General features: G+C 39.7%; 1 protein-coding gene across 1 annotated transcript in view; it reads left to right on the forward strand.

Moving 5' to 3' along the window:
* The first annotated feature begins 1,382 nt into the window (after window positions 1–1,382).
* The window catches only part of LOC310925269 (lissencephaly-1 homolog), a 28,488-nt gene continuing 5,353 nt past the window's right edge, over window positions 1,383–24,517 (forward strand). The window contains exons 1-8 of the mRNA XM_083887170.1: window positions 1,383–1,525; window positions 8,958–9,263; window positions 15,794–15,878; window positions 17,714–17,788; window positions 17,929–18,135; window positions 20,993–21,161; window positions 23,428–23,530; window positions 23,648–23,876. Coding sequence (XP_083743296.1) covers window positions 9,232–9,263; window positions 15,794–15,878; window positions 17,714–17,788; window positions 17,929–18,135; window positions 20,993–21,161; window positions 23,428–23,530; window positions 23,648–23,876 — 900 coding nt within the window. The 5' untranslated portion in view covers window positions 1,383–1,525; window positions 8,958–9,231. The remainder of the gene's footprint in view (window positions 1,526–8,957; window positions 9,264–15,793; window positions 15,879–17,713; window positions 17,789–17,928; window positions 18,136–20,992; window positions 21,162–23,427; window positions 23,531–23,647; window positions 23,877–24,517) is intronic.

The raw sequence follows: 24,517 nt of genomic DNA on the forward strand, positions 1-24,517 counted from the left end.
TTGAGGAAAACTTAAAACATCACTTTATAATGTAGAAATAAACTTCCCCATTCTGTTTATCTTCATCTTTTTTTAAATTAATAAAGCCAACAATGTCCAAGGTGTGGCACACCAACATTTTCCTAATTGTGATGAAGAACTCACATTAACATATGGTACAAAATGCAAACGTTTCGTCTGGTCACAATATAAAGATGGCTAATGCTATAACAAACCACAACCTGTTCAAATACCAATATTGATTCTTGAGTGTGGTGGTAATTGTTATTTTTTTTAATATGTCATGATATAGAATAAAGTGAGACTGGTCAGCATGTGTCTGCACAGATACTTTTCCTGTACAATTTTCACATGAAGTGTAATGATACAAAATAAATATGACGTTTAAAGGTGCCATATGTAAGAATGAGATCAAAAACGGTTACTACTCTCGAATTCAAAATACCAAGGTCTTATAGGTTTTGTTTTCTCTGCCATTGTAGCTCAGGCATAACTGGAAACCCGTGGTTGCTCAGCAGCTGAGACTCTACTGACTGCAATGATTGGTAGATGGCGGTAGGTGGCGCCACATGCCAAAACAAGATTTCAAAACATGAACATGATTTGCGTTCTGAAAAATATTTTTTTAATGCAAATATTTTGTCTGTACTGTTGTTATTGGTGAGTTCAGTAAGTTAGATTTACTACTTAATGCACCTTTAAAGCAGTTGTTGGTCTAAATGTATATATACAGGTGTATATCTTATCCTATCAAGTAAAAATCTATTTTTCAAGGGTGACATGGTCACAGATTACAACAACGCAAGAAGACATATGCACAACAATTAAACACAGCGTCCAACCAAAATAATCTAGGATTTAGATATTACAAACCGTATACAACCATAACAATAAAGTCAGAGGCAAGAATAAGGTGTTTTTTTTTACATTTGAATATTCAGTCAGTATTGATTTTATTCAATCAGCATTTATTTAATGCTGTATTTAAAGATGTATGTAGTATGTAATGAAATCAAAAACGCCATAGTGCAGAGCTTCCCAAAATTCTGGAAAATTAAGAAAAACTCCACCAAAGAATGTAGGAAGATATTAAAGTAAATTAACTATGAAATTAAATAAGCAACAATAAATACGTAATCAGGATTTCAATATTGTTAAAAAAAATAATGTGATTTTATTTTTGGGCCATAGCAAAGCCCAATGTACAGTATGAAATACCTCTGCAATACCTCAAATGCTCAGCAGAGGGCCTCGGCCACACTTTTGAGAAGCACTCCGATGTTTTTTATCTTTGGAGAGCAAGAGCGTGCGCGCTCTCGTCAGGGGGCCGTGAACGCGAGTTCCGTGCGCGCTCCTGGCTGAAGGCGAATGCGGTAGGCGGCGAGAAAACAAGCGGCGGTGGCGGAGACGAGAGGCGGCTCACCTACACATCACAAGACCTTGTTTTGTAGTGGAAATTTAACGCCCTGTCGGGTCGTGTCACCGCTGGAGACGACGACGAAGATTCACGGGCAGAAACAAAGGGGTGAGTTCAGACATTGTATATTCACGGCGTCACTCGGGGGCGAAGGATTCGGCCGTTAGGTGGGAAAATGACGATGTGGCTGTAAACGTCTGCGCCTCCTTTCTATGTCTCAAAATGGCGGACAGGCCGCTTGGACCGGAGCAGCAGGTACCGTGTCAGTGGAGGCTATTCTCCTGTCCAGACAAACGAATCTCCTTCAGCTACTTGAAATAAAATGCACTCGGACTACCTCGGGTAATGGGTTGAGAACACCCTCGCTAACGAAGGTCGAATGAATCTTGCAGGATTGAGGAGTTAACTTTTTCAAGCTAACTTGGCTAATGTGAACTTCAGCTAACGATAATGTGACGCTACCGGCTGTCAACTCGGTCATAAAATGTTTACACAGACGGGAAAACATGACAGCGTGTTCGCTATGGCAATACAACCGTTTCAGTTGGCATCTCTCCCAGGTTGGTAATAACCGGTAATTAACATAGTGTGAAGTCGCGAAAGTGCAGTCTCTGCCCGTCAACTAGGACTCCACGATATTTGGACAGCATACGATGTTCGACAACGTAGTTGAGTATTGTGATGACGATACATCTTGTGAGACAGAAGTAATGATTTGTATGCGGTGTCGGTGTCTTGCTTCGGCTTTGCTGCTAACACGTACCCTTGCAGTGAGTACCAAATGCATATGGTGAATAGATAAATGCAGCTCTCACATTTGCGACGCATTTTGAATGTTTTACAGCCATTAACATGTTGACACATGCACGTTGACCTCTGCAGCGTTAGATCACTCCACTGTAGGGATGCACGATATTATCGGCAACACCAAACAAAATCAAATCTGCCGGTATGACTAATGTCTTCAACAGTTGGTTAAATAGGCTGCTCCCTCCTTGTCTTCTATGCTAGCGCCCTCCTTGTTTTTACATTTTATTTCGCTCAGTGAAGAAAAACATAATTTGCCAGTTTAAATCGGATTTCAAATAGTATTCTGCATCCCTTTGAACCAACACACAGCAACATTATAACAAAAGTATTCAATCATTCAGTGAAGCAGGCGACAATTACAACACAGCAAATTGTAATACGAGTCACCTCCATCACTGATCTTTTTTGAGTTCTGCTCCATGACTTGACAGGTTAAGGCTGGATAGTGAGATGATTTTCTGCAAACGTCATTATCACAGAAACCCATGCAGATGGGATGTCTGGACACATTGATCACCTGCTTTCAACATTGCGGTAGCAGTCTGAATGCAGCTATACAACCTTATGGATAATTTGGACATTTATTTTGTAATATAAGTAACATTAGTTTATCCTCTTTATCGGCTCATGAGTTTGTGTATTGGGTATGGCCAACATGGTTTACTCGTAATTGTAGGGCAACATGTTGCAGATATATGTCAAAAACATCTGGTAATATTCTGTATTCCTTACTAGTAATTGTAGGGCAACATGTTGCAGATATATCTTTCAAAAACATTTGGTAATATTCTGTATTCCTTGGCTGGTTTTGTTTACCCAGGCATGCCTGCAAGGACTGCTTTGCTTGGACTTTTTGACAGTCCATCAGCTGGATGATTAAGCACTGGATTGTCAGATCTTGGAGGGTGTGTTTTTTTTTTTTTGTAAAATGAAGATAAGAAGAATGTATTGTCTGAAAGGAGCTGTGGGAGGAATCCTCTTTATTTATTAAATGTTAACACATAATAAAAGTGAGAAGCTGTTTGCACACGTGATTATAGCAGGCTAAAGGGCACATAGCCCATGTTGCTCTGTATTCCTCAGCTGACAGTTGGTATGTTTCTATGTGCAGTTAGGCCAAGCTGCGGTTGCATTTCAGCTACTGCCGTTGTCTCCAGTGGGAATTTGATTAATTAAATGTGTATCTTTAGTGTTGTCTGCCTTCACCACGCTTTTGGCTTGTATGTATAATGGTTTTTGTTTTAGCATGTGGCTTGTTAGTATGTTGAATGTCATTCCAAGTCTCTCGACCATCCATTAACTTAAACCTGGCAGAGCAGGTTAAAGAAGTTTGTCACTATTTCCGTGTTTAAGCTGGGGGTTGCATGTGTGGCACATGAGCAGTGTGCCCACACTAGATTGAGTCCAAGTCCGTTTCAACTGACATTATACATAGCAGTTTGAGTAGTACCTAGTGGCCATATCTGGGTGCATTTAATCTGACTTTGTGAATGTTGATTTGGTAGTTAGTCAGACTACCATGTATACCTGGATCTTTTTTTCAGTTTGGTTTTAGTTGGACTAACACAACAATTTTATTTTCATTAACATACTGAGTGACACAGAGGTTGAACTTTGAGACGGCTTGTCTACCAGCTAGCTCACTGATAATACCTGACCCGCTGCCAATAGCAACTTCCTGTAAGAATCATACATTGCCGCTTTGTCTCACACAGCTAACACCATTGTCAGCAAGCTCAAGAGGTAGTTGAATATAATTGTAGTAACCACATATAGTTGTCAATGGCGCTTATGGAGAAGTGATAGGTTTGATATAAACTTCAGTTGTATTTGGCAGCAACAACTGGTAGATTGTACTTACACATCCAGTATAACTTTAGATTAAATAAACAACTATTTTTATGAATTTACAGGGTTTCTTGGTCAGTATTATGTCCAGTGTATGTATGTGTTAGTTGCATCCGTTAGTTCTGCTACTATTTATTTTTGTACTTCTTTTAGGTTTTCAGTTGTCCTCTATTCATTGACAAATATGACTCATTTTATACGTTATTCTAAATGTTTCACAAACTATGTGATTGCTATGTGGTCATGCCTGAATAATGACGACAACTTGGCAATGTTCTTGTTATTTAGCATCGTTTATTTCCCAACTCGTGTCCAGAGCTTGACAAGTTTTATTTGTAAATGCATTTCAACCTAGATTTCAGGCATAAATAGACTTGCATTGAGGCCAATTCTGTATTCTGTCTCTCCAGAGCAACATGGGACTCTCAGCATATTTTTATTTTATTTCCTCCATTCATGAAATTCAGAGGCTTAGGCTTTGTGCTTGTCATATAATGTAGGAAAGTCCATGAGGTTGTAAACCTCATGCTCTTTGAGAATTTTTGTCAGAGGGTTGGCAAGACCAACCATCCAAAGAAACTGGAAACCAAGTCCTGTTGGTTTGAAGTTTATGTTGCATGTCCTCCCTGTCCCTGAGTCTTTGTAATTATTATTTCATAATCATCAGTAGTTTTATGAGAAAATGTCCACTTTTGTCCTCCTGATGTACTGTAGGCACATAAATGACTATGTATGAAGTTGACTCCTGATCGGGACATTCTGTATACTCCACACAGGCTTTTATACTGATTACTGATTACTTCTGTCCATGTAAACATAGCTGTTGTGTTAACAGAGTTGGTGTCACTGCTGAAAGCACCAAATCAAAATCCATGGCTGAATGTGCTGTGCGGTGTTGACATCGCACTGTGGCAGAGTTTCAGATATGACAGTGTTGACCAAGCTCAGGACTGACGTTTTGATGGTGGGAAACTTCTTGTGATGTTACCAGAAGTGGATAAATGATAGTTGCAGCAAAAGTAACTTTCTCAGTTCTAAAAGTTACACACTACATGACAACGGTGTGCTTCTTGTATGAAGCTGAGACATGCTAATCACTCCTCAACTCGCAACTAATGCATGCATTATAAGGGGTCGACCACATGGAAAAGGGTTTAAGTGAATAAGCATATTTTTAGAGGATCTGAGGTGGTACTTTAAAAAAAAAAAAAGGGCCTCCCAGAGCAGGAAAATGCCAAAACACCGGCCTCACATTTCTGTGTAGACAGCGAATACGCTACTTCAGGAATATGACGGAATTCGCGGAAACGGTAAAAAACTTAAACTTATACAAACAGACCTTATTTCCCTTTCTTTCCCCTGGTTCGGTTCATTCGGTTTCTGTTATTATAGCTGTAATGTGTGCAATGTCTTATCTGTTTTTGGTGTAGCATTACAGCGCAACTCATATGTACTGCAGCGTTTTGGGGAGTTCTTTGTGGAGGGAGATATTTCCTGAAACAATGCTGTTTACAGGGATCTTTTTGAAAAAGGCAAAGAAAAAGATTGCTTTCCGTGTGGTTGTTGGCCAAAACAGTGTCCTGAAATGTCAATTTTGCTATTATTTTTATGAATAGTTTTGCCATTTAGTTTTTACTGCATATAGTTGGTTGGTTTTGCCTGCCAGAATTGCTCCAAGTTGTTTGTAGAAATGCAGTCAAGTATGATTGTAATGTGACTTTTCAAGAACCCAGATGATTTAAGATGAAGTCACCTAAATAAAATGAGGGCTCTCCAGATTCCAGCTGTTTGAGATGCTTTCTTTTTTTAAACTGGAGTCTAACACAATGACGCTAGCAGAAAACCATGAACTGTGAACCAGAGTTGACAGCGAGGTGATAGCATTGTCAACATGACTGTGATGGTATGGTATGTTTTGTGACAAGGTGCTGGGACACAATTTCACACCAACAGTTGGACTTAATATTATACTCTGATGTTTTTATTTTCCACCACATGCACTGCATTTCAAGAGCGTCCTTTCTTCAGGCATGTGTTGATTTAAATAATGTTGTGTACACACCTTTTTGTCAAATTTGGCAGTTCGATAATGCAAACTCGAATTATTGTAAGTCTTTTTTATGTCTCAGTTTATCCACATCCCTGATCTGTCAGCTTTGGTGGTGTAGTCGCAAATTGTGTTTCTGAATCCTTCTCTCTTTTTATCAAGGTTCACTAACGCATTATTGAGATGTTTTCTAACATTGATTTCTTGTTTTGATGGAAGTCTTGTGGTTGTTGGTCCGCAATTTCGAAATGTAGGTTAAGCTCTCATGACTTATGTTTTATGAAGCTTGTCTCTGTAAAAGTAGACAGTGACACAATGGGTGTGGTTGAATACAGTGTTGACTTGGCATTTGGTCTTTGCATTTGTTGTGAATTGACAGAGCCAGAGGAACCATACCGTCATTCATTAAAGAAGGACTTTCATATCTGATGATCTGTTTTCACTCCTCCAGAAATTATATTTTCTCAGAAGAGTCAGTGCTTTTACTGTAAGGGTCTAGTTACAGTACATGTGCTACACACAAAAAAACTCCCACAATCACTTGGGCAAGGCACATTACCAGGGCTAGTGTGACCAATTAGGTGGGAGAGATTGTTGTGAGGGACCCTTGGTCGAAGATGAAATGAGAATCTTAATTGGGGAACCGTATACTCACTATAGTAGATCACAGTATACCATATCTTGTTTACAACCACTTTCATACGTATAAATGTGAGAAATGACAAAAATGCAACCCTTGAAATTGTGGCACTGAAAGCAATACAAATGTGGGTGTACTTACATTTTGTGCTGGAGGACTAAAATTAACACATTAGGCACACCTGTGCAAGAAATGCAAAAAGTTAGTCTGGAGTGCTGCTTTACTGCAGCAGGCAATTAAATAGATGCAATATGGCTCTTGTTCATTTTGCCCACATCACTACATTTTGTGCTGATCCAATTAGCCTGATTATGTGATTGGTCCAAACATTTTGCTCAGTACTACTGAACCCAAAACTGAGATATGTTAAGATGGGAAATTAACACATTCATGGATGCTCAAAGTAAAGACAGCTGCCAGCAATATATAAGAAAGTAGATGGGATATTACCTAATTTTACACATGAGTGGTTGTAATTGAGATGTAGAAGGGGCATGCTTCTAATGGTCATTTAGAGAGAGCCATTTTTATCATTGTTGTCCTCGTCTTATTGTGTTTTTGTACTGCAGTGACCCAGAATCACTGCAGCCATGTTTGTCAGCATCTAGAGACCCCCAGATTGCTGGAATCCACACACAGTCCAAGGTTATCAGACTGCTAACAGCTGACTAACTGCTATCCTGATGGCTGTCAGGTGGTGAAATTAGGGTTCAGTGGTTAGCTGCTGCATAATGTTTCTCTCTTTACTGTAAAAAATACATACAAAAACATTGTTTTTAATATTAAACCATACACCATAAACTCTTACAACCATAAGAGTTGGCATGTTTAGCAGTTGTGAAATAAATACAGGGGTTTGTTTTCCAACTCACTGAGCATGACTAACTAAGAAGCTAGTTTTCATCTTCAGAGAGGACAGGTGTGTATTGAAAGTAAACACAGGGGTCCACATACCCACAGTTACTCTCTCTCTCCTCATGTGTGTGTTTTGTGTTTAAGAAAATGGACGGCAGACAGGCATGTGTGTCAACAATAGATGACACTCTCTTAAATGTATGGATGCATCAACTTAAAAAACAAAAAACCTAGCTGAATAATCAATCAATATTCAAATTATAGTAAAACGGATTATGGAATTAACATACATTTGAACAGTATTTGAAGTTAGATTATGTAACAATACATGCTTTTATTAGTTTTGGTATTGTGGATGGAACACTAATGTTTATATTAAATTAATATTAGGTTGCTCATTTTTTAAACATAGCCATGCGAATTAGGATATAGAAATTTTAGAATGCATTGTGTCGTGATATTGAATGAAACTGATTAGTTGACCTGATAATCGTAATTACATTTAATTGTGAGGCCAGTGAAGATGCGCAATGCTAATCATGATGTTTTTAAGTGGAACCTGTCCCACACGGCAAATGTCTAGGGCTTTTGGACAGTTGTCTGGACGTCAAGTAGTTTGGTCAATTTCTTGCAGGTTTCCAAGAGGACAAAAACTATTTTTGTTTGTAAGTTTGTTCACTGGTTGGCAGATATTTAGTCCCAGATCTGGTAGCTCTCAGTCAGTGTTTGCTTTTAAAGACAAGGACGTCAGTTGTAGTCAGCTGTATGATTTTGTTGCTCCAATTTCAAAAATGAATTTTACTGACAGAAATAGTTGTGGTGGCCAGCCAGCTCATAGAGGAGGTGTCAACTGAATTTTACAAGAGCTTAGCCATTACTCAAGACTGCAAGGTTGTGTCCTGTATTTCCTTTTCATTTGGCAACCTGGGAGGACAAGTTGTTGCTCAGAGAATGTGGGTCAGCCCTTGTACATGCAGAAGGGAATTTGCTGCAAGAGCAGACCAGACTTCTTAGAGCAGGCTGGTGACATGACTGGCTGACTAGGGATAGTACAATCTGATTGTGAATGTAGATAGCAGGAGTGGAGCTCAAAAGCAAATGAGGTAGTGGTTTATGCAAAGGAGGTGTTTTTTTTTTTTTTAGATTGATGGGTTCATGCTTCACTGTGGGAGTTCTCTCTCTGAAATACAGCTACTGTGTTGTTTATTGCTTCTGTTTTTTCTGATTTTCTGTGTATATCTAGTGCAGAATAATTTTGGCCTTTTAACATTTTCATCCTTACCCAGTGTTCATGTTATGTCATTCATACTTAATGTTGGTTTTCCATCTCTCCTCTCTAGATGCCGTGTAGACTCGGCTGGTGACTTGTCTGCAACCTCCACTTTGCTTGTCCCAGGAGTCCGCCAGTTGGGAAGCAGAATCCTGCCTTCCCCTTTTTCTCAGTTTCAGCCTTTGCCTGAACAAATCAAACGCAAACCATTGGATACACAGCTCGGCCGCGCCTGTGTTGCCTGGATCAGCACAGCTCATCTCCTGAGGAGAGCGCAGCAGCTGCCCAAGATTCACCTTCCACCAACTGATCCCTCTTAGCCACGCCCACACCTCCCCATCACCATGGTGCTGTCACAACGACAACGAGATGAACTGTGAGTTACCATTGCAATATTATCACAAAATGTAGCTCAGATTAGAGTTATACGTTGTGGTTGTAGTGTTACTTAAAACATGTGATATTAAATGTTTTAATTTCGAGCACCCTCTAAACAAAATGCTGCTGGATATATGGATGCTATTTATTGCTACTTCACACTTCGGGATGGGTACCAAAACCTGCTACTAAATGGGTAAAATTTTGAAATATGAAATATAAAACTTTAAGGGATCCCAATCTGTAGTTAATTACTTTTGTCCACAACTTGCCATTTCAGAGAAATGCATCTATGCTCACATGATGAGGCTGTTAACATTCCTCCCAGTGTTTCTGTGTTTTCTAGATTAGAACTGTGGGAGGGGTCTGTTGGTATGGTGGTCTTTTGGAATGCTAATCTTTCGTGTTGTTTGCCATTCAGAGGAAGCTGCCAGTCCCCAATACACTCCTTTTTTTGTCTGTTGCACAAAACTCTGGCTCCGTTGCCTAAAAGAAGCTGGTATGGGACCTCTTGAGTCACATTCAAGCATCAGTTGCATTCTCATCATTTGGGGATGTTGCTTGGCTCAGTTTGCACTCTCATTGAGCTTTTTGGCAAAAATGTGACCCAAAGGCCTCATTCAGACCTGCTATAAACACCCATATTGTGTCATCTGATCAAAGGTGGTCTGCTCTCGGTACATGTTTGAATGCACTGGGGACTCACTTGACATCTGATCTCTCAGACCACATTTGGGGGTGGTCTGGGATGCATATGGCTGGCTACATTAGTATAGCAGTGTTAATGCACATGCACCCTGGGCCATGTTTAATCTCTGCCAAACCAGCTGAGACCCTCGTGCTTGCTACAAGTTTCATAATGAACTGATGTCTTTATACCTGCGTTTCACTTAGATTGATTTATTTGTGCACTGCAATATTGACATGCATTGAACAAATTAGCAAAATCATAATGTAATGGAACATGTAATTCTTTGCTTCCTGTAGCCCCTCCTGTCCAAAGACATTGACAACCATCTCAGCATATTGGCTGAAATAGTAATTTCATCATCATGAACAGAAATGATAAACATGTGTTTTGAGTTGGGAAATGAGGTCACAAGTAGTGATTCAACGCAGGCAGAACAATTGTGATACCAGTTGTGAACTGACAAACTTGGAGCTTTCCACTTCTAATAAAATTACTCAGGATGAATGTTAGTACCAAGTCTGAACAGGGTCTGCTATTTTGTCTCTTAACTGGTGCTCTCATTTTGAGAAGCTACTTTGGAACTTATGACACTTATCATGCTTTTCCACTACACGGTCGTGGCACGACGCCACTCTGCACTTTTTTTTTGCTTTTCCATTAGCAAAGGTACCTGGTACATTTTTCAGTACATGCTCTTCTGAGGTTCCAAGCGAGCTGAGCTAATACTATACTGTGATGTTGTCAGACTGCCGTTCAATGGTCAAAGTGTGTTCTATGCTATTACTTGACCAGTGCAGTTATGTAGAGGGTAGGGCTGAGCAGTATGACCAAAAATATATATCGCAGTATTTTTCAAAATTCTAACTGTTTCACGGTATATGACGGTATTTTTTTTTTTTTGCATAATCAGGTGTTCACAGTATTTTCTACTGGTTGAGAACAGAATTACTGCAGTAGATTAACTTAGGGTGGTCAATTTTACTGACATAAATACTGTAGAATAACTCCACACTAGTACAGGTTCACATGGCCCCAGAAAATGATGCCGTTTACAAAGAAGAGCTACTCATGATTCTAATGAAGTGAGGAATCGGAATGCAAAGACAATTTACAGAACTTTGACTGAATCAACATCTTTTATAAAAAATCCCTGTGTTACCTGCTGATGTGGAGGGTGCTGACTTTACTTCATGCATTCGCGATATTCCAAGACATGCTTACTTGGGCTGTCGAAATTGCTCAAAAATTATATTCGAATATTCCCTCTTAAAAAACACAGACATTAAAATATATTCTCATAGTATTTGCATTGCGCATCTGGAGGCTTTCAATCAGCCCAGACTGTCAGGTGATGACAGCATGACGTCAATTACAGGACAAACTAATACAATGACACATAACTACCTGTAAATGTCGTTTATTTAAGTTTAAACATATTTCACAACATATTACCTACACAAAAATAAGTCGATGAACTAATGACCAAGAGCGCACTCGCTCGCTCTTTCTCTCTCCCGCCCCGTGCCAACAATGCCTCTCTCTCTCTGCGCACACAGGTTTAAATGACAAACAAAGAAATGCTGATCAAGAGTTTTGTGCAAGTGATTTAAGGTCCTGACTCTTGTCAATCAATCAATCAATCAATCAATCAATCAATCATCTTGTCCCAAATATGACAGGCTGCATTCAGTGATTGAAACAAATCTATAAACATTAATGAAACGTTTACACGCAGAGCGCTCACTCGCAAAGCAGACAGCAGCGCCGCGGCTGTGCGGATGTTGTGTAATTTAATATACCGGTATGGCTGTATATTAAAAATTCATATCGCGAAGAAAAAAAAACGGTATTCAGTATGAACCGGTTTACCGCCCAGCCCTAGTAGAGGGGTTAATTGGAACAGGGATCAAAATGTTGTTGGGGTTTTTTTTTTGTTAACTATCAAAGCAAAGATTTTATATATTTTATGTATTCATATTTTTTATTATAAATAAAATTTAAAAAATATTAAAATGGTCAAAGAAAAAATAAGACTTTCGTTGTTTTTGTCTAAAATGGAAAACTAATGCTTATGATACTATTTTGTCATCAACACAGTCAGATGTTGTAGTTCAAGCGTAGCCAATGAAAAGCACATCTGTGTTTCTGTCCAGGGTCAGGGGACTCATCCCCACTGGCTTGCAGTAAAAATAGAAAAACCTGGAGGCTCCCATGTGCAGATGCTGTGTTTTATCTGTGCTTTACAAAGAAGATCCCCTTAGCCTCCTTCGTGTCGTAGGCTACAAGCTAGTCCATGTGATTTTTGTTCCTTTTTCAACCATCCCCTGACAGTGAATGTGAGGCCGCAACAGAAAAAATACAGATATAATATAATCTGACATAGAAGAGACGTAAAGGTGTCTAAAACAAGCTACAATGAAAGATGCTAGACGTAAGCAAGTCAAGTTTTCAATGTCTGACAGCACATTGGGTATAATGTATGTTCGGGGTGAAGGGAAAAATCGATATAGTGAAATATCACAATAATATGCGTGGCACTGGCGATATCACCTTTGAAAGGTGTATCACATATGTTTAAACTTGAACTTTTTGTGCATTAGCATTAAATAAATCTGTTAAAGCTTCAGTCCACTAGATGGTGCCATGTTCTCATTCTCATTCAAGCTGTTATGAGTATATCGCAATATAAGATCTTGCAAATACTCAGTATTTTGCAATGTCATATATCATATTGTGGTGTCTCTGGCAATTCCGACTTTGGCCTGTTTGCCCACATACTCATCTGCTTGTCTGTCCTGTGGTTCTGTTTTGATTAATGTTTGCAAAATAATATACAAAGAACATTTTTCCATTCTTTGTCAGACTTTTCTTGAAAAGGTTTCTTGAATGCATCTTGAAGCTCAGCACACTGTGTATCCCACAGTAGAGCGCTGCCTCCACACATCATCTGGAGATTCTGCCCATTGGCTATCTGCCAAGTAATCGGCTGTACTCTCTTTCCATCACCATAACATACCAGTATCAAACAAATTTCTCAGGAATTCATGACTTTATTGGGGACCCATTGAATTTCCCAGCAACTCGTTCACATCACCAGCCATGGGTCCCGGTACTAGCTACATTGAAAACTTATCAACATTACTGAATTATCTAAATTATTAGAATCAATCAAAAGAGGCTATGTGAACAAAAGTTGGGAGTTCAGGCGGTAAGTAAAGGCCTTGGGCCCCTCTTTATCAGTCAACAACAGTAGATTGGTCACAGTTTTTATGGAGATTCAGCTGTAGCCTGGCAATTATGCAATCCTCTCATATGATTTTTGAGGAATGTCTGTAGAAACAAATTCTCCTTCAGACTTCTTAGCAGCCAATGGTAGTGTACTCGGTTGAAAAACATACTGTTCTCAGTCGAAACACAAGACAGACTCAGGACTTTACCATTCCAAACTGTACCAAACCGAACTGTACCATGATAGAAACACAGCATATGCTTTGCTTTAGTTGGCTCTTGTTACTTAAACACATCAAACATTTCAGCTGAAGCATAGGTTTCTTTTCTTTTAAGAATTGTGTGTAGTTTGCTTACCACTGGCATGACTGCCCTGGATATGTACGGCAAAAGGGCTATAACAATATTTTTCAAATTTTCAATAGTGTTTTTATTTTATTCTCAGTGAGAGAGCTGCAGTTGAGTGTGTCTGCTTCGTATTGCGCTAATGGTCGAGCAAGATTGGTAGCAGCGCATCCGAGTGTGGTGCTAAGGTGGTGGAGTAATTTGATCATTCCTGCTATTACTACCACAATTACTTCTTCGGAAGCATGCGTGATGCAGCAGTGAAAACTGACGAACAGTGTTATGCTGAGCTAGTTTTGTTTTTCATATATAGGTCTTGTGGTACATTAAATGAATTATATAAAAAGAAAATTTGGCATTTTTGCATGATAAGTTGATGCAACAAATGGATGATCAAGCCGTTCATCCAGCTTTTAAGTACATAAGAGGCTCTCCTTAACACATTTGAATGTTTTGGTCATTCAAATGAGTCAGTCTGATCGTATTAATGTTTTGATGTCTGTCAGTAGGCGGTAGCTTTGTTTTGCTCTTCTCCACAATGGTGTATGATCATAGAGCAGGAGCTAATGCTAGTGACAGACATACTGGATGTGTGACTCACTCATTCTCAGAAGGATGAAGTCATGCATCTCAACCCCATCTCTCCGTGTTTGTCTAATGAGAGAGCAGAGCACTTGTGGCTTGACCAACCACAGTGCTGAGTTAACCCATGCGAGTTCTGCATTCAGCATTTGAAGATTACACACAATTGTAGGATGATTTTGTAACATAAACATAAAGTATGATTTTCAGTTGCTATTTTTCACACTGCCAAAGCCTTTTGATCACATACAAAATATATTTACAGCTGTTCCCCACCTTTTTATGACCATTGAAAATATTATAAAAATATTTTTTTTCTGACCAATATATTTGTGCACCCACTGATTGTGTGCATAAGCAGGGTCCAGTCAAACTGGCTCTTTTGGTCCAGACAGATCAATGGCTCTCCTAAGAACTCCCTTACAATCTTCTTCCTTTAGAGGTGACCACAGCTCATCATCTGCCTCCATCTTGCCCTCTCCCTTGTGCCCTCTTCTGTTACCCCACCTGTCCTCATGTCCTCCTCCATAACATCCATGATCCTTCTCTGTGGTCTTCCTCTTTTCCTCCTGTTCCGAGCTCTCTTACAATGCAACCCCTTTATTTTTAATCTCAATATTTTGTGGAAGCTTATTCTGCACCACACTGTTTAGGTATAATATCTGCAACAAAGATGTTGTCACACCAAAATGCCTGCTCACCTACCACTCCTTCTGCTCAGTTGTGAGCATATTGGTGGTATTGGAGCTTCATTTGTCCTTGTGATATTCTGACTCTGGTAAAAGTTGTTGTTGTTAGATTGGGCAGAAAAGCTTGAGGTCGTGCAAACTCTAACACACCCACAAACCACATCAGACTTCAGCTTTCCTCCTATTTCATCTCTTTGTGTCACATTATTCTCAAGCATGCAAAAGCACCTCAGCCCCCCTGTTTGTTTGTTAGACCTCCAGCATGCAAGCTGTCAGAGGAACAGATAACCTCTTTCTAACCTTGAGCTGTAATAAGTTCTGTTTCTGTTGTCATGGAGATCCAGGTGGGCTGACGAAGAGGGTGATTTCGGTGCTCAACACTGTCCAATGGGGCACAGGGGGCATAGGCTGAGCTGACAGATTGTCCACCCAACCACCTCAAAGCATTGCTGCCTGACGGCCTGTCTGGTTTCTCTTGGCATGAATGGTGGGGATCACTGTGCACCAATAGAGGGAGGCTTGAAATATCGTATACCGTCAGAAGAAATTTGCATTTTTGTCTCAGGCATCTCCCCTACTTTCAGTGTACAAGTACTGTAAGGTGATGGTAGGATGTTCATTGTTGCTTATTTATCTACACCATAGGGAGTCACCCCTTCCTATTATTTGCCCACAGCAACAAGGGCTCATTATTGAAGTCAGACAGAGTTCTGAATTTGTGGAGAGGGTGTTTGTGTGTGAAACCAGCAGACTGTGCTACACTGATGCAAAGCATTTTTTATTATGGCTAAAGGTGTGAGGAATAATATGTATGAGTGAAAAGCATTTTCACTTAATTTCTGTCTCATACTTGAATATACTTCTTCTCTTTGTGTGTCTTTGTTTTACAGGACTGAATACATCTTATTTTCTTATGTAGTTTTTTGTTCCACATATAGTTATCTTGTGTGCTAATCAGAAAAGCTAATTATGGGTTTCCTTTGTCTGTTTCAGAAATCGAGCGATAGCGGATTATCTTCGTTCCAATGGATATGAAGAGGCATATTCCACTTTCAAGAAGGAGGCGGAATTAGATAATGTGAGTAGATTCCTGTTGGACATGTTAAACCAAATTGCCTATCACACCAATTGAAACGAACTATGCCTTTTTTTTTATTTAACATGTTCTTGATTGTGACTGGGATCGCAATGTATTATTAATTTATTTATTTTTGCATGATTTTTGAATGTTTTTGTTATTTTCCTCCAAACAGCATCTTATCACACTATCTTACCTCCATGTGACACCCCACCAATGTCTCTTCAGTCACTTTATTCAATATTTTTCAGGCTCCTTGTATAAGCAACCTTAACAATAGATTAGGACATGTTAGAAACAGTTTCACCCTGATGGGTATTACTGCTCAGCCTAACTTGCCCCTTGGCATCACAAGGCTAAACAATCAAGTTAATTTTAACTATGTTTTCCCTGACGCCACATTGTTTTTAATTTATTACAAAGGTGGTTATTAACCATGTTTACACAGGTCAGTGCAGTGTGAGGTGGTTTGAACTAGCAGGTTTTTAAATGTAGGACTAATTAATAGAGAATGTGGTTGAGTTTTCTAGTGCCTTGCAAAAAATACCTATATGCATAATACATATGAATATATATGTGTATATGTGTGTGTGTGTGTATATATGTGTATATATACATACACACATAAATGTATTTTCCACTGCCAATAGGTTGGCAGCCTATAATGAAGTCTTGAAGTCTGGCACTGGCCATTTCATGCGTCCTATCTCTTTGTGTGTTTGCGTTATTGGGCAGGGTATCCAGGCAGATGGCAGATTAGATGATGGCAGACTTGTTCAAGCTGGGTTCCTCATTCTCTTCCTCTGTTTTCTGTCTATCCCTTTTGCTTCAGTTCATGTTATAGTCTGAGGAATCACCTCTTTGTCTTTCTGAGGTGTTGTATAGGAAATGGAATTGACATGTGGGCTGCCCTGTGGATTTCTGATGCAATCATAGTTGTTAACAGACTGAAAGTATGAGCACACTCAGTACAACCTAAACTGTCATTGTATGTCAAGTGTAGAGTAAAACACAAGGCAAATCTATAAAATGCCTTTATTTATTTACATTTATGGACGATATGTCATCTTATATGTCCCTGTCTTTGAAATATGTCATGGATATATACCTTAACTTAAACCTAACGTTAAATATAGGTGAATATGATTACATTGTAATATTGTGAAATTAGTGTTGCGGTTTCTGATTATGTTCATTGTTGATGATTAATTACCTGGTTACTCTTTTACCGAATAGATAAATCAAAAAATATATATAATCATTACAACAGTAATTATGTCTCCTCACAGCAGTTAAATGCTAAATAATTGTTATTTTTAATCCAGGTTTTATTTAAAATGTGTGCCTCGTTACAGAGAAAACATCACCCTTCGTGCTATTGTTGTTTTCTTGGCAGCGAGACACTGTGAGCCATGAGATCTGTTACGTAAAAGTTAGCCTCCAGCTTGTGGTATTAATCTACAGGCTTCTGTCTGCCAAGACTGCCACAAATTGACTTCCACTGCTGCCTCCAGGATATTGTAAGATGCCTAAGTCTTCCTTGTCTGCAGATTAGCTTGTGTGAAAAGGATTAGAACTAGGGTGTGTGTTTTTGTGTGTGTATGGTGCACTAGGTTGATGGTGTCTGGCAGTCAGGCCTGCCCTGTGATGAGTGTAAATATTCCTGTTCCTTCTTTACTATTGCCAAAAACTTCAACATGCCACCCCAGCAACCCCCCCCCTCCCATGGGCTGCACAGGTTATGCTGAGACTGCAACTTTGATTAGCTTTTTTGCCTTTTTGCTGATCTTGGCATAGTATTTATTTTGCATCCACCCCATCCCCTTTCTCCACAGAATGAAGAATTGGATAAGAAGTATGCTGGCCTTTTGGAAAAGAAATGGACCTCTGTCATCAGATTACAAAAAAAGGTTTGCGTTTATACATTAATGCCAAATCCAGTGTTGTTTACCAAGGAAAACATTAACTGCACTGTTAATTTGAATATATTTGTTTTAAAACACAGACCTTCTCCATGTTCACTGTTTACTTACATCCCTGTTTCGCACAGGTGATGGAGCTTGAATCCAAACTAAATGAAGCTAAAGAGGAAATTACCCTGGGAGGCCCTGTCAGCCTGAAACGCGACCCCAAAGAGTGGATCCCACGCCCACCACAAAAGTACGCGCTGAGTGGGCACCGCAGTCCAGTCACCCGCGTCATCTTCCATCCACTCTTCAATGCCATGGTGTCAGCATCTGAGGATGCCACAATAAAGGTCAGTGCTGGGCTTTGGAACTAATATCTTACATCTTTTCACGAAAAAGTGTTTCAGCAGTTTTTCTCTGCAGAGCTGAGGGTCTGTAGGTTTTCCGAATAAAAGCTGCAGCAGTTTATTTCAATGTAGCGCTGCAACTAATAATTATTTTCAGAATCGATTAATCTGTCCATTATTTTCTTGATTAACATATTAGTTATTTGGTCCGACTAAATGTTAAATTTGTTTTAAAGCCAAAGTTTTAATGATGTGCAAAGGCAGCTGAAAGTAATGCATTTTGTTGCAAAGATGGAATTAAAATAGTCAGAAACTATTTGCTGCTATTAAAATTATTTTGTTGATTTGGATCAGTTTGTGGTTGTTTGTCATCTTTTAAAAAGTGGGTCCCCATTTCCACCCTATTCCTCAAGATGCCAGTGGAGATATGACTATGGGTGGAACTTCTGGAGCAGAAGAGAAAGTAGCAGTAAACTAGTTCTCGCTAGTGGCAAAACACAGTGGTGGTGGTGGCAGCTGTTATGTGGCTGCAGGATCACGCTGTCCCTGCAATACTGTATGTTATGTTAGCTGAGGCCAGTTCTTCAGGTCGTCCTGTCATTGCACAAGACAGTAAATCTAACTGTGTTTAAGTAACACTAAAACAGTCAATTCATCGTCTGTCACTGGGCTATTTTTGTAGTACTATTTTTCCCTGGCCTCACTTAACGGTGCCAATACTCTGCTGAGTTTGTGTATGTAATTTATTCATAAGATACACTTGACACGCTCTCCTCCCTGGCTGCACCCACAGAGCATGGACCCCTCTCTACCTTCCTCTTTTAACCTCTCCCCTTCTTTCTTCCCTCTTTCCCTACCATTCTCCCTCTGCATCCCATCCCCATCACACTGACTCATTTATCCTCCACTTAAAGCTTCACTTCCCCATCAGAACTACCTACCATCAGCGACGTCCATCCGTCCACGAGAAGGCAGAGTCGGGCCCAAATTTAAAATTCATCTCTGCCTTAATGCACCTTTTCCTGCTTGGCTTCTCTCTCTTGGGCCTGGCCTGACTAACTCACCCTGTGTCCTACTTTTCTCCTCCTGAACGGCTCCGTTAAATTTTTAACATAGAACTAGATAAAAAAAAAGAAAAAAAAGAAAAAGTAATAAAATTGTATGGGTAATGGGGGCGGGACTAGATAAGCTTTGCTTCTCCCGCTGTCCCTTTCGGTCATGTGTATGAATATAAATGATGATGTATGCAGATGTTGATTACTTGTCATGCCCGAAATAAACGATTCATTCATTCATTCATTCATTCAGACCTAGGGCTCCTTATGTTAAACTAGACTGAGAAGCTCCTCTGCTTTCCAGCATACTACTGCCTGATATTCAAATACATTCACTATGATGACAGTCATTCAGTCTGACTTTGTTTTTATTAGTACATTTTTAATATTCAGTCCTCCATCATAAGCTGTGTTTCATGGCACTGTTTGGTTTGGTACAGTAGTTTGGATTGGATTTTTTTCCCTGCTCTGTTTGTGGCTGTTTGTCTCAACAAACGTCAAGCTTTGTATGAGAGTAGACAGCAGGCGATTGCTTTGATGTCCATAGGATATTTACACTGATCGCATGGGAGCGACGGCTTTCTGTAGCTCAGACGATCAGCTGACAATCCTGGGTGGAGCCAGTCTGGCTTCACCCTGACCATGCCATACCATTTTACTGCCAAAGAATTAAACGTTTGGGGCTGGTTATTGTGGTACTATTCCTAATGGAGATCAAACTGAACCACTACACCATTAAAAATGACTATAGGTGACACAGGAGTTGCAATCGCAAACAGATTCAAGCTGAAACCGTTATGTAGTTTTCTACTGGCATCTTCACAAACATGAACATACATGATTTGTGACTCTGAGACTCTTTTCAACTTAAAAAGGCACTACTTGAATACTGCTCTGGACAAAGTCCAGTGAGAATCAACACGTATTATATTACAGGTAGTTAATAGATTACGTGTGTGATGTTGAGGCTACTACTGCTGTTAAATACTTAGTATACATGTAGACACTTAGATCAGTTGTACCTCCTAACACATAAACTGCATCGACCATCTCCTGGATAAATCCCTGTGCATACACATGACCATCTGCACTGTCTGAAGCTTCCTGGGGTGGAGGCAGAAGGATGTGGGGGAGGGTGGGGTTCTCCTGACACCACATGTCCAAAATCTCCTACCCCAAGTGAAGAACCAAACAGGGTTTATCTCTCCATGACGAACTGTCTGGTTTACAACAGGGATGCATCAGCTTTCTCAAGTTGGAAAATCAATCTTCCCACCCTTCACTCCATAGTCTGTCAGTAACCCAACTGACTTCACTAAACTTGGCAAAATAAACAGTCTCTTGGTTCAATCGGGTCTAAATGTAACCCTGACAGTTTGGCACACACAAATCAAAGGGGAAAAAACAATATCCAGCAACAGAACAAACAAGAATTCAGACCACAAAGTCCCAGAACATTTTATTAATTGGAGAAACATTATTACATTACATGTACGGGTGTTGTTGTAAAGCTTGTTGGTACGTTTTCTGAGCAGTCCTTACTGCAAAAGTCATAGGGATCTTAATATGACTCCATAAGACTCCTCACCATTTAACCCACCTTGTTTTATTTCGGTTTTGTGTCAGAAATGCAGCACACGTCCCTATCAATATCCCTGTAATGTCACAGACGATGTGACATTTTAGGACTATGAAGGAGGATTTTTATTTTTTTATTTTTTAATGTTCCTAGTGACATGTAGATTTTGATCAGATGTGATGTGATCTCCTCAAAAGATAATGTATGAATATGGTCTCTTCTCCAGGTTTGGGACTATGAATCAGGAGACTTTGAACGTACACTGAAAGGCCACACGGATTCGGTACAGGACATCTCTTTTGACCAGACTGGCAAACTGCTGGCATCCTGCTCTGCAGATATGACTATCAAGCTGTGGGACTTCCAAGGCTTTGAATGCATCAGGACCATGCATGGTAAGACGATACCACTATGTATTTCTTCTATGAAATCTGATGATGCTGAATTAGTGCCATTGTTGTGAATGCGATTTGTCATGGTTTCCTCAGGTGATCTTGTTGCTTTAATCACATTAAATGCTTACAAACCTCAATCTTTTCCAATTTACTGCAGGCTATATTGAGAGTCATGGCCTCTTTGACAAATTGACTGTTTTTTATCCTTTCTCTTAACAGGCACTTTACTATCTCTCTTGTTAAACATTGTCATCAATTATGATCATTGAACAGTGAAGAATTAGCTCTGGTTTTTAAAGAAGCCGATCTTAATACTTTTTTAATATGTGGTGATTCTCTATCAAAGTTGGTCAAGTAATTACTAAGTAAAGTCCTTAGGCATGCATTCCCCATCGCTATTATACCCTTTGCCAAGTAAATAATAATAGCATAGACTACGGGCCAATTCCAATTCCTATCTTAACCCTCAAGCTCAACCCTTAATCTTAACTGGCCCTCAAAACCAAGTGTTGAGGGTTATTTTGTCACTTAGAAATGGGACACCCCTTAAATGCAGATACGTCTTCAGACTGTAGGGGGCAGAATAACGCCAAAGCTGCGTCCAGTCTGTCAACTCCAAAAAAGAGGAAGAAGAACACATTTACGTCAGGATTATTTATTTATTATTTTATTTCAGTCAAGTTATTAGGTTGTCAGTCAGTTATAAGATGATACTCATACAAATACCACAACCACGGACATTCAGCTGACAGTTACCACACACCCCGGCTTATTGAAGGGTAAACGGTAGCGAACGATCGCGTGTGCGCACCGGCCGGCTATTGACAAACGATCGTAAAATAAATGTTACGCAACAATGACGTCAGTAATCCATAATATGGGCCTAAACTAAGATAATACAATGGTTTTCATAATTTTTATATCTCTATTAACAAAGAAAATACTTAATTTGTATCTAATTTGACGCCATCTTTCTCATGTGAAAACACACAATGCATTCTGGGTAGCCCTTGCTCCCAAGCGTGGTCTTGGAAAATCTCAATATTGAGGGCGATACAGCCCTTAAACTCGCCCCTCAACTCAATTTTTCTGAGTATCGGGACAACACTTGCACTAGCGGGAGCGCACATTTTTGAGATTGAGGGTTAAGCAAGGAATTGGAATTCACCCTACATGTGCCTTCAGGCCCCAACTAATCCCTTGTTGTATTTGAGAGACGGCCCCCCACCACCAATCAGCCAGCAGCAGCAATGTAAGCAGTATAATTCATCTGCATTCAGTGCATTATTTTACTCCCTTTCTCTCCACACGTCTGCTGTTTCTTAATCATTAATGTCTGATTATGAAGCAGACATGAATGAAAAATCTATGAATTGAATAAGCCTACTTGGCAAACAAGAAGTGTTCTGGCATTCCTAAATTCAAGCTGGACTTTAAAAGCCTTCTTTTGTTTAGTTGAATAACGTATTTTGCTGTTTGCCCATCCTTTTTTGTTGTAAATGCGGGTCTGAGCCTCTGGCACACTTCCTCTAACAGATGAGCTGCGTTCACAATGAGGTTTTTTTTTCACACATCTAAAAGCAGAGATCACTGTCGAAAAAACCTGCTATTAAACTGAGTCTGTTGTCTTGGTTTGTTCCCCACCATTTCCACCCCATCCTTCTTTTCTCCACTATCTCCATTCACGTTTAATTAATCTATTCATCTTTTTCTTTTTATCAAAACCTTCCTTCATGTAAAATCCTTCTGGGCCAACTGGTGAGGTAGATTAGTGCCGATTTGGAGAGCACTTTAATTATCCTCTTTAGCACCAGATACCACTTTTCTGCATACCTCGTATACCTCCCACTCATTATTATAGCCTGTATGAGACACATGCACCCAGTTAAACTGGCCTTGCCGAGTGTACTCGCTGTTATGTTTGTCTGTCTAGCAGCTTAAATGTGGCCCACTGCCTTGGTAATTAAGCATCTCATATTCTCGATGGAACAATGCAGGTCCCAGCAAATTGGCTGCCTAATATGCCATTTAATGGCCAATAAGAACCAAACCCATCATGCTTTGTTGTTCGTTGCTGAATATGCATTGATTTTTGAATATGTTTCCTGTTGAAAGTAAAGGAAATTAGATAAAAGGGATCATGTTTTGCTGTCTGAAATGATAAATTTGCATTATTTGCCAGCTTGAAATGTGTGGGCTGTTGTTACTCTGAACATTTTTATAATAGATTCTTGGTATGACTTTTTTTTATCATCTCTGTTTTTAGGACATGACCACAATGTTTCATCTGTAGCCATAATGCCCAATGGAGATCACATTGTTTCTGCCTCAAGGGACAAAACCATAAAAATGTGGGAGGTTGCAACTGGGTACGCATAATCCAAAATCACCCTTTTTCTCAAAACCACAATGTTTGTTCTAAGGCTATTATGTTTTGTAAATTATATCTTCTATAACATCCCTTTTCTTAATTGTTTACCTCTTAGCTACTGTGTGAAGACCTTCACAGGCCATAGAGAGTGGGTACGTATGGTGCGGCCTAACCAGGACGGCACACTGATTGCCAGCTGTTCCAATGACCAAACAGTTCGGGTGTGGGTCGTGGCCTCAAAAGAGTGCAAAGCTGAACTGCGGGAGCATGAACACGTGGTGGAGTGCATCGCCTGGGCACCAGAGAGTGCCCACCCCACCATCCAAGAGGCCACAGGCTCTGAGGTAATGAACTGCTCGGACCTTTTCTCATTTCTCCAAAGCAAATACAGGTCTATGTTGTTTGAGTGGTGTTGCACTGTAGCATTCAATGTCGGGAGTCAACACACTTATTGGTTTCTGGTACCATGCAGTGTGGTTGATCATGAACGTACACAATGTATTTTAAAGTGGAGATTTGATGTGTTCACTCATTCACACTGGATTTCACACATTATCAGCTGATGCAGAACACTGTGTGGCCGTGTTGGTGGGATTATACGTCATTGCTCAGACGTATTGAAGCGTGTGAATACACAGATTTAATGCAAACGGGGCCTCGAGTCAGCCCACACTGTGACCTCGCGCATTGTGGTCTTGTGTGTCCAATTGCAGCTTTATGAGATTAAAAAAATATTTTCCCTTGCAGCAGTTATTCAATTCCAACCTGTAATGATGCAAAAAAAATTACAATTAAATTACAATTAAATAAAGCATTTAATTCAGTGACCTCAGTCTCATGGATGTTACCACATGTTCTCAAACTGAGTGAGCTGAATCATTGAAACGGTAATTAAAATTGTTGTACTGACTGCAGGGTTCAATGTGCCAAACATTTGTCGTTAACAGCACTTATGGTTCATGTAGCAGTTTATTAGGTTTGTCCT

The sequence above is a fragment of the Microchirus variegatus genome (assembly GCF_963457635.1).
Source record: "Microchirus variegatus genome assembly, chromosome: 3".
NCBI lineage: Eukaryota > Metazoa > Chordata > Actinopteri > Pleuronectiformes > Soleidae > Microchirus > Microchirus variegatus.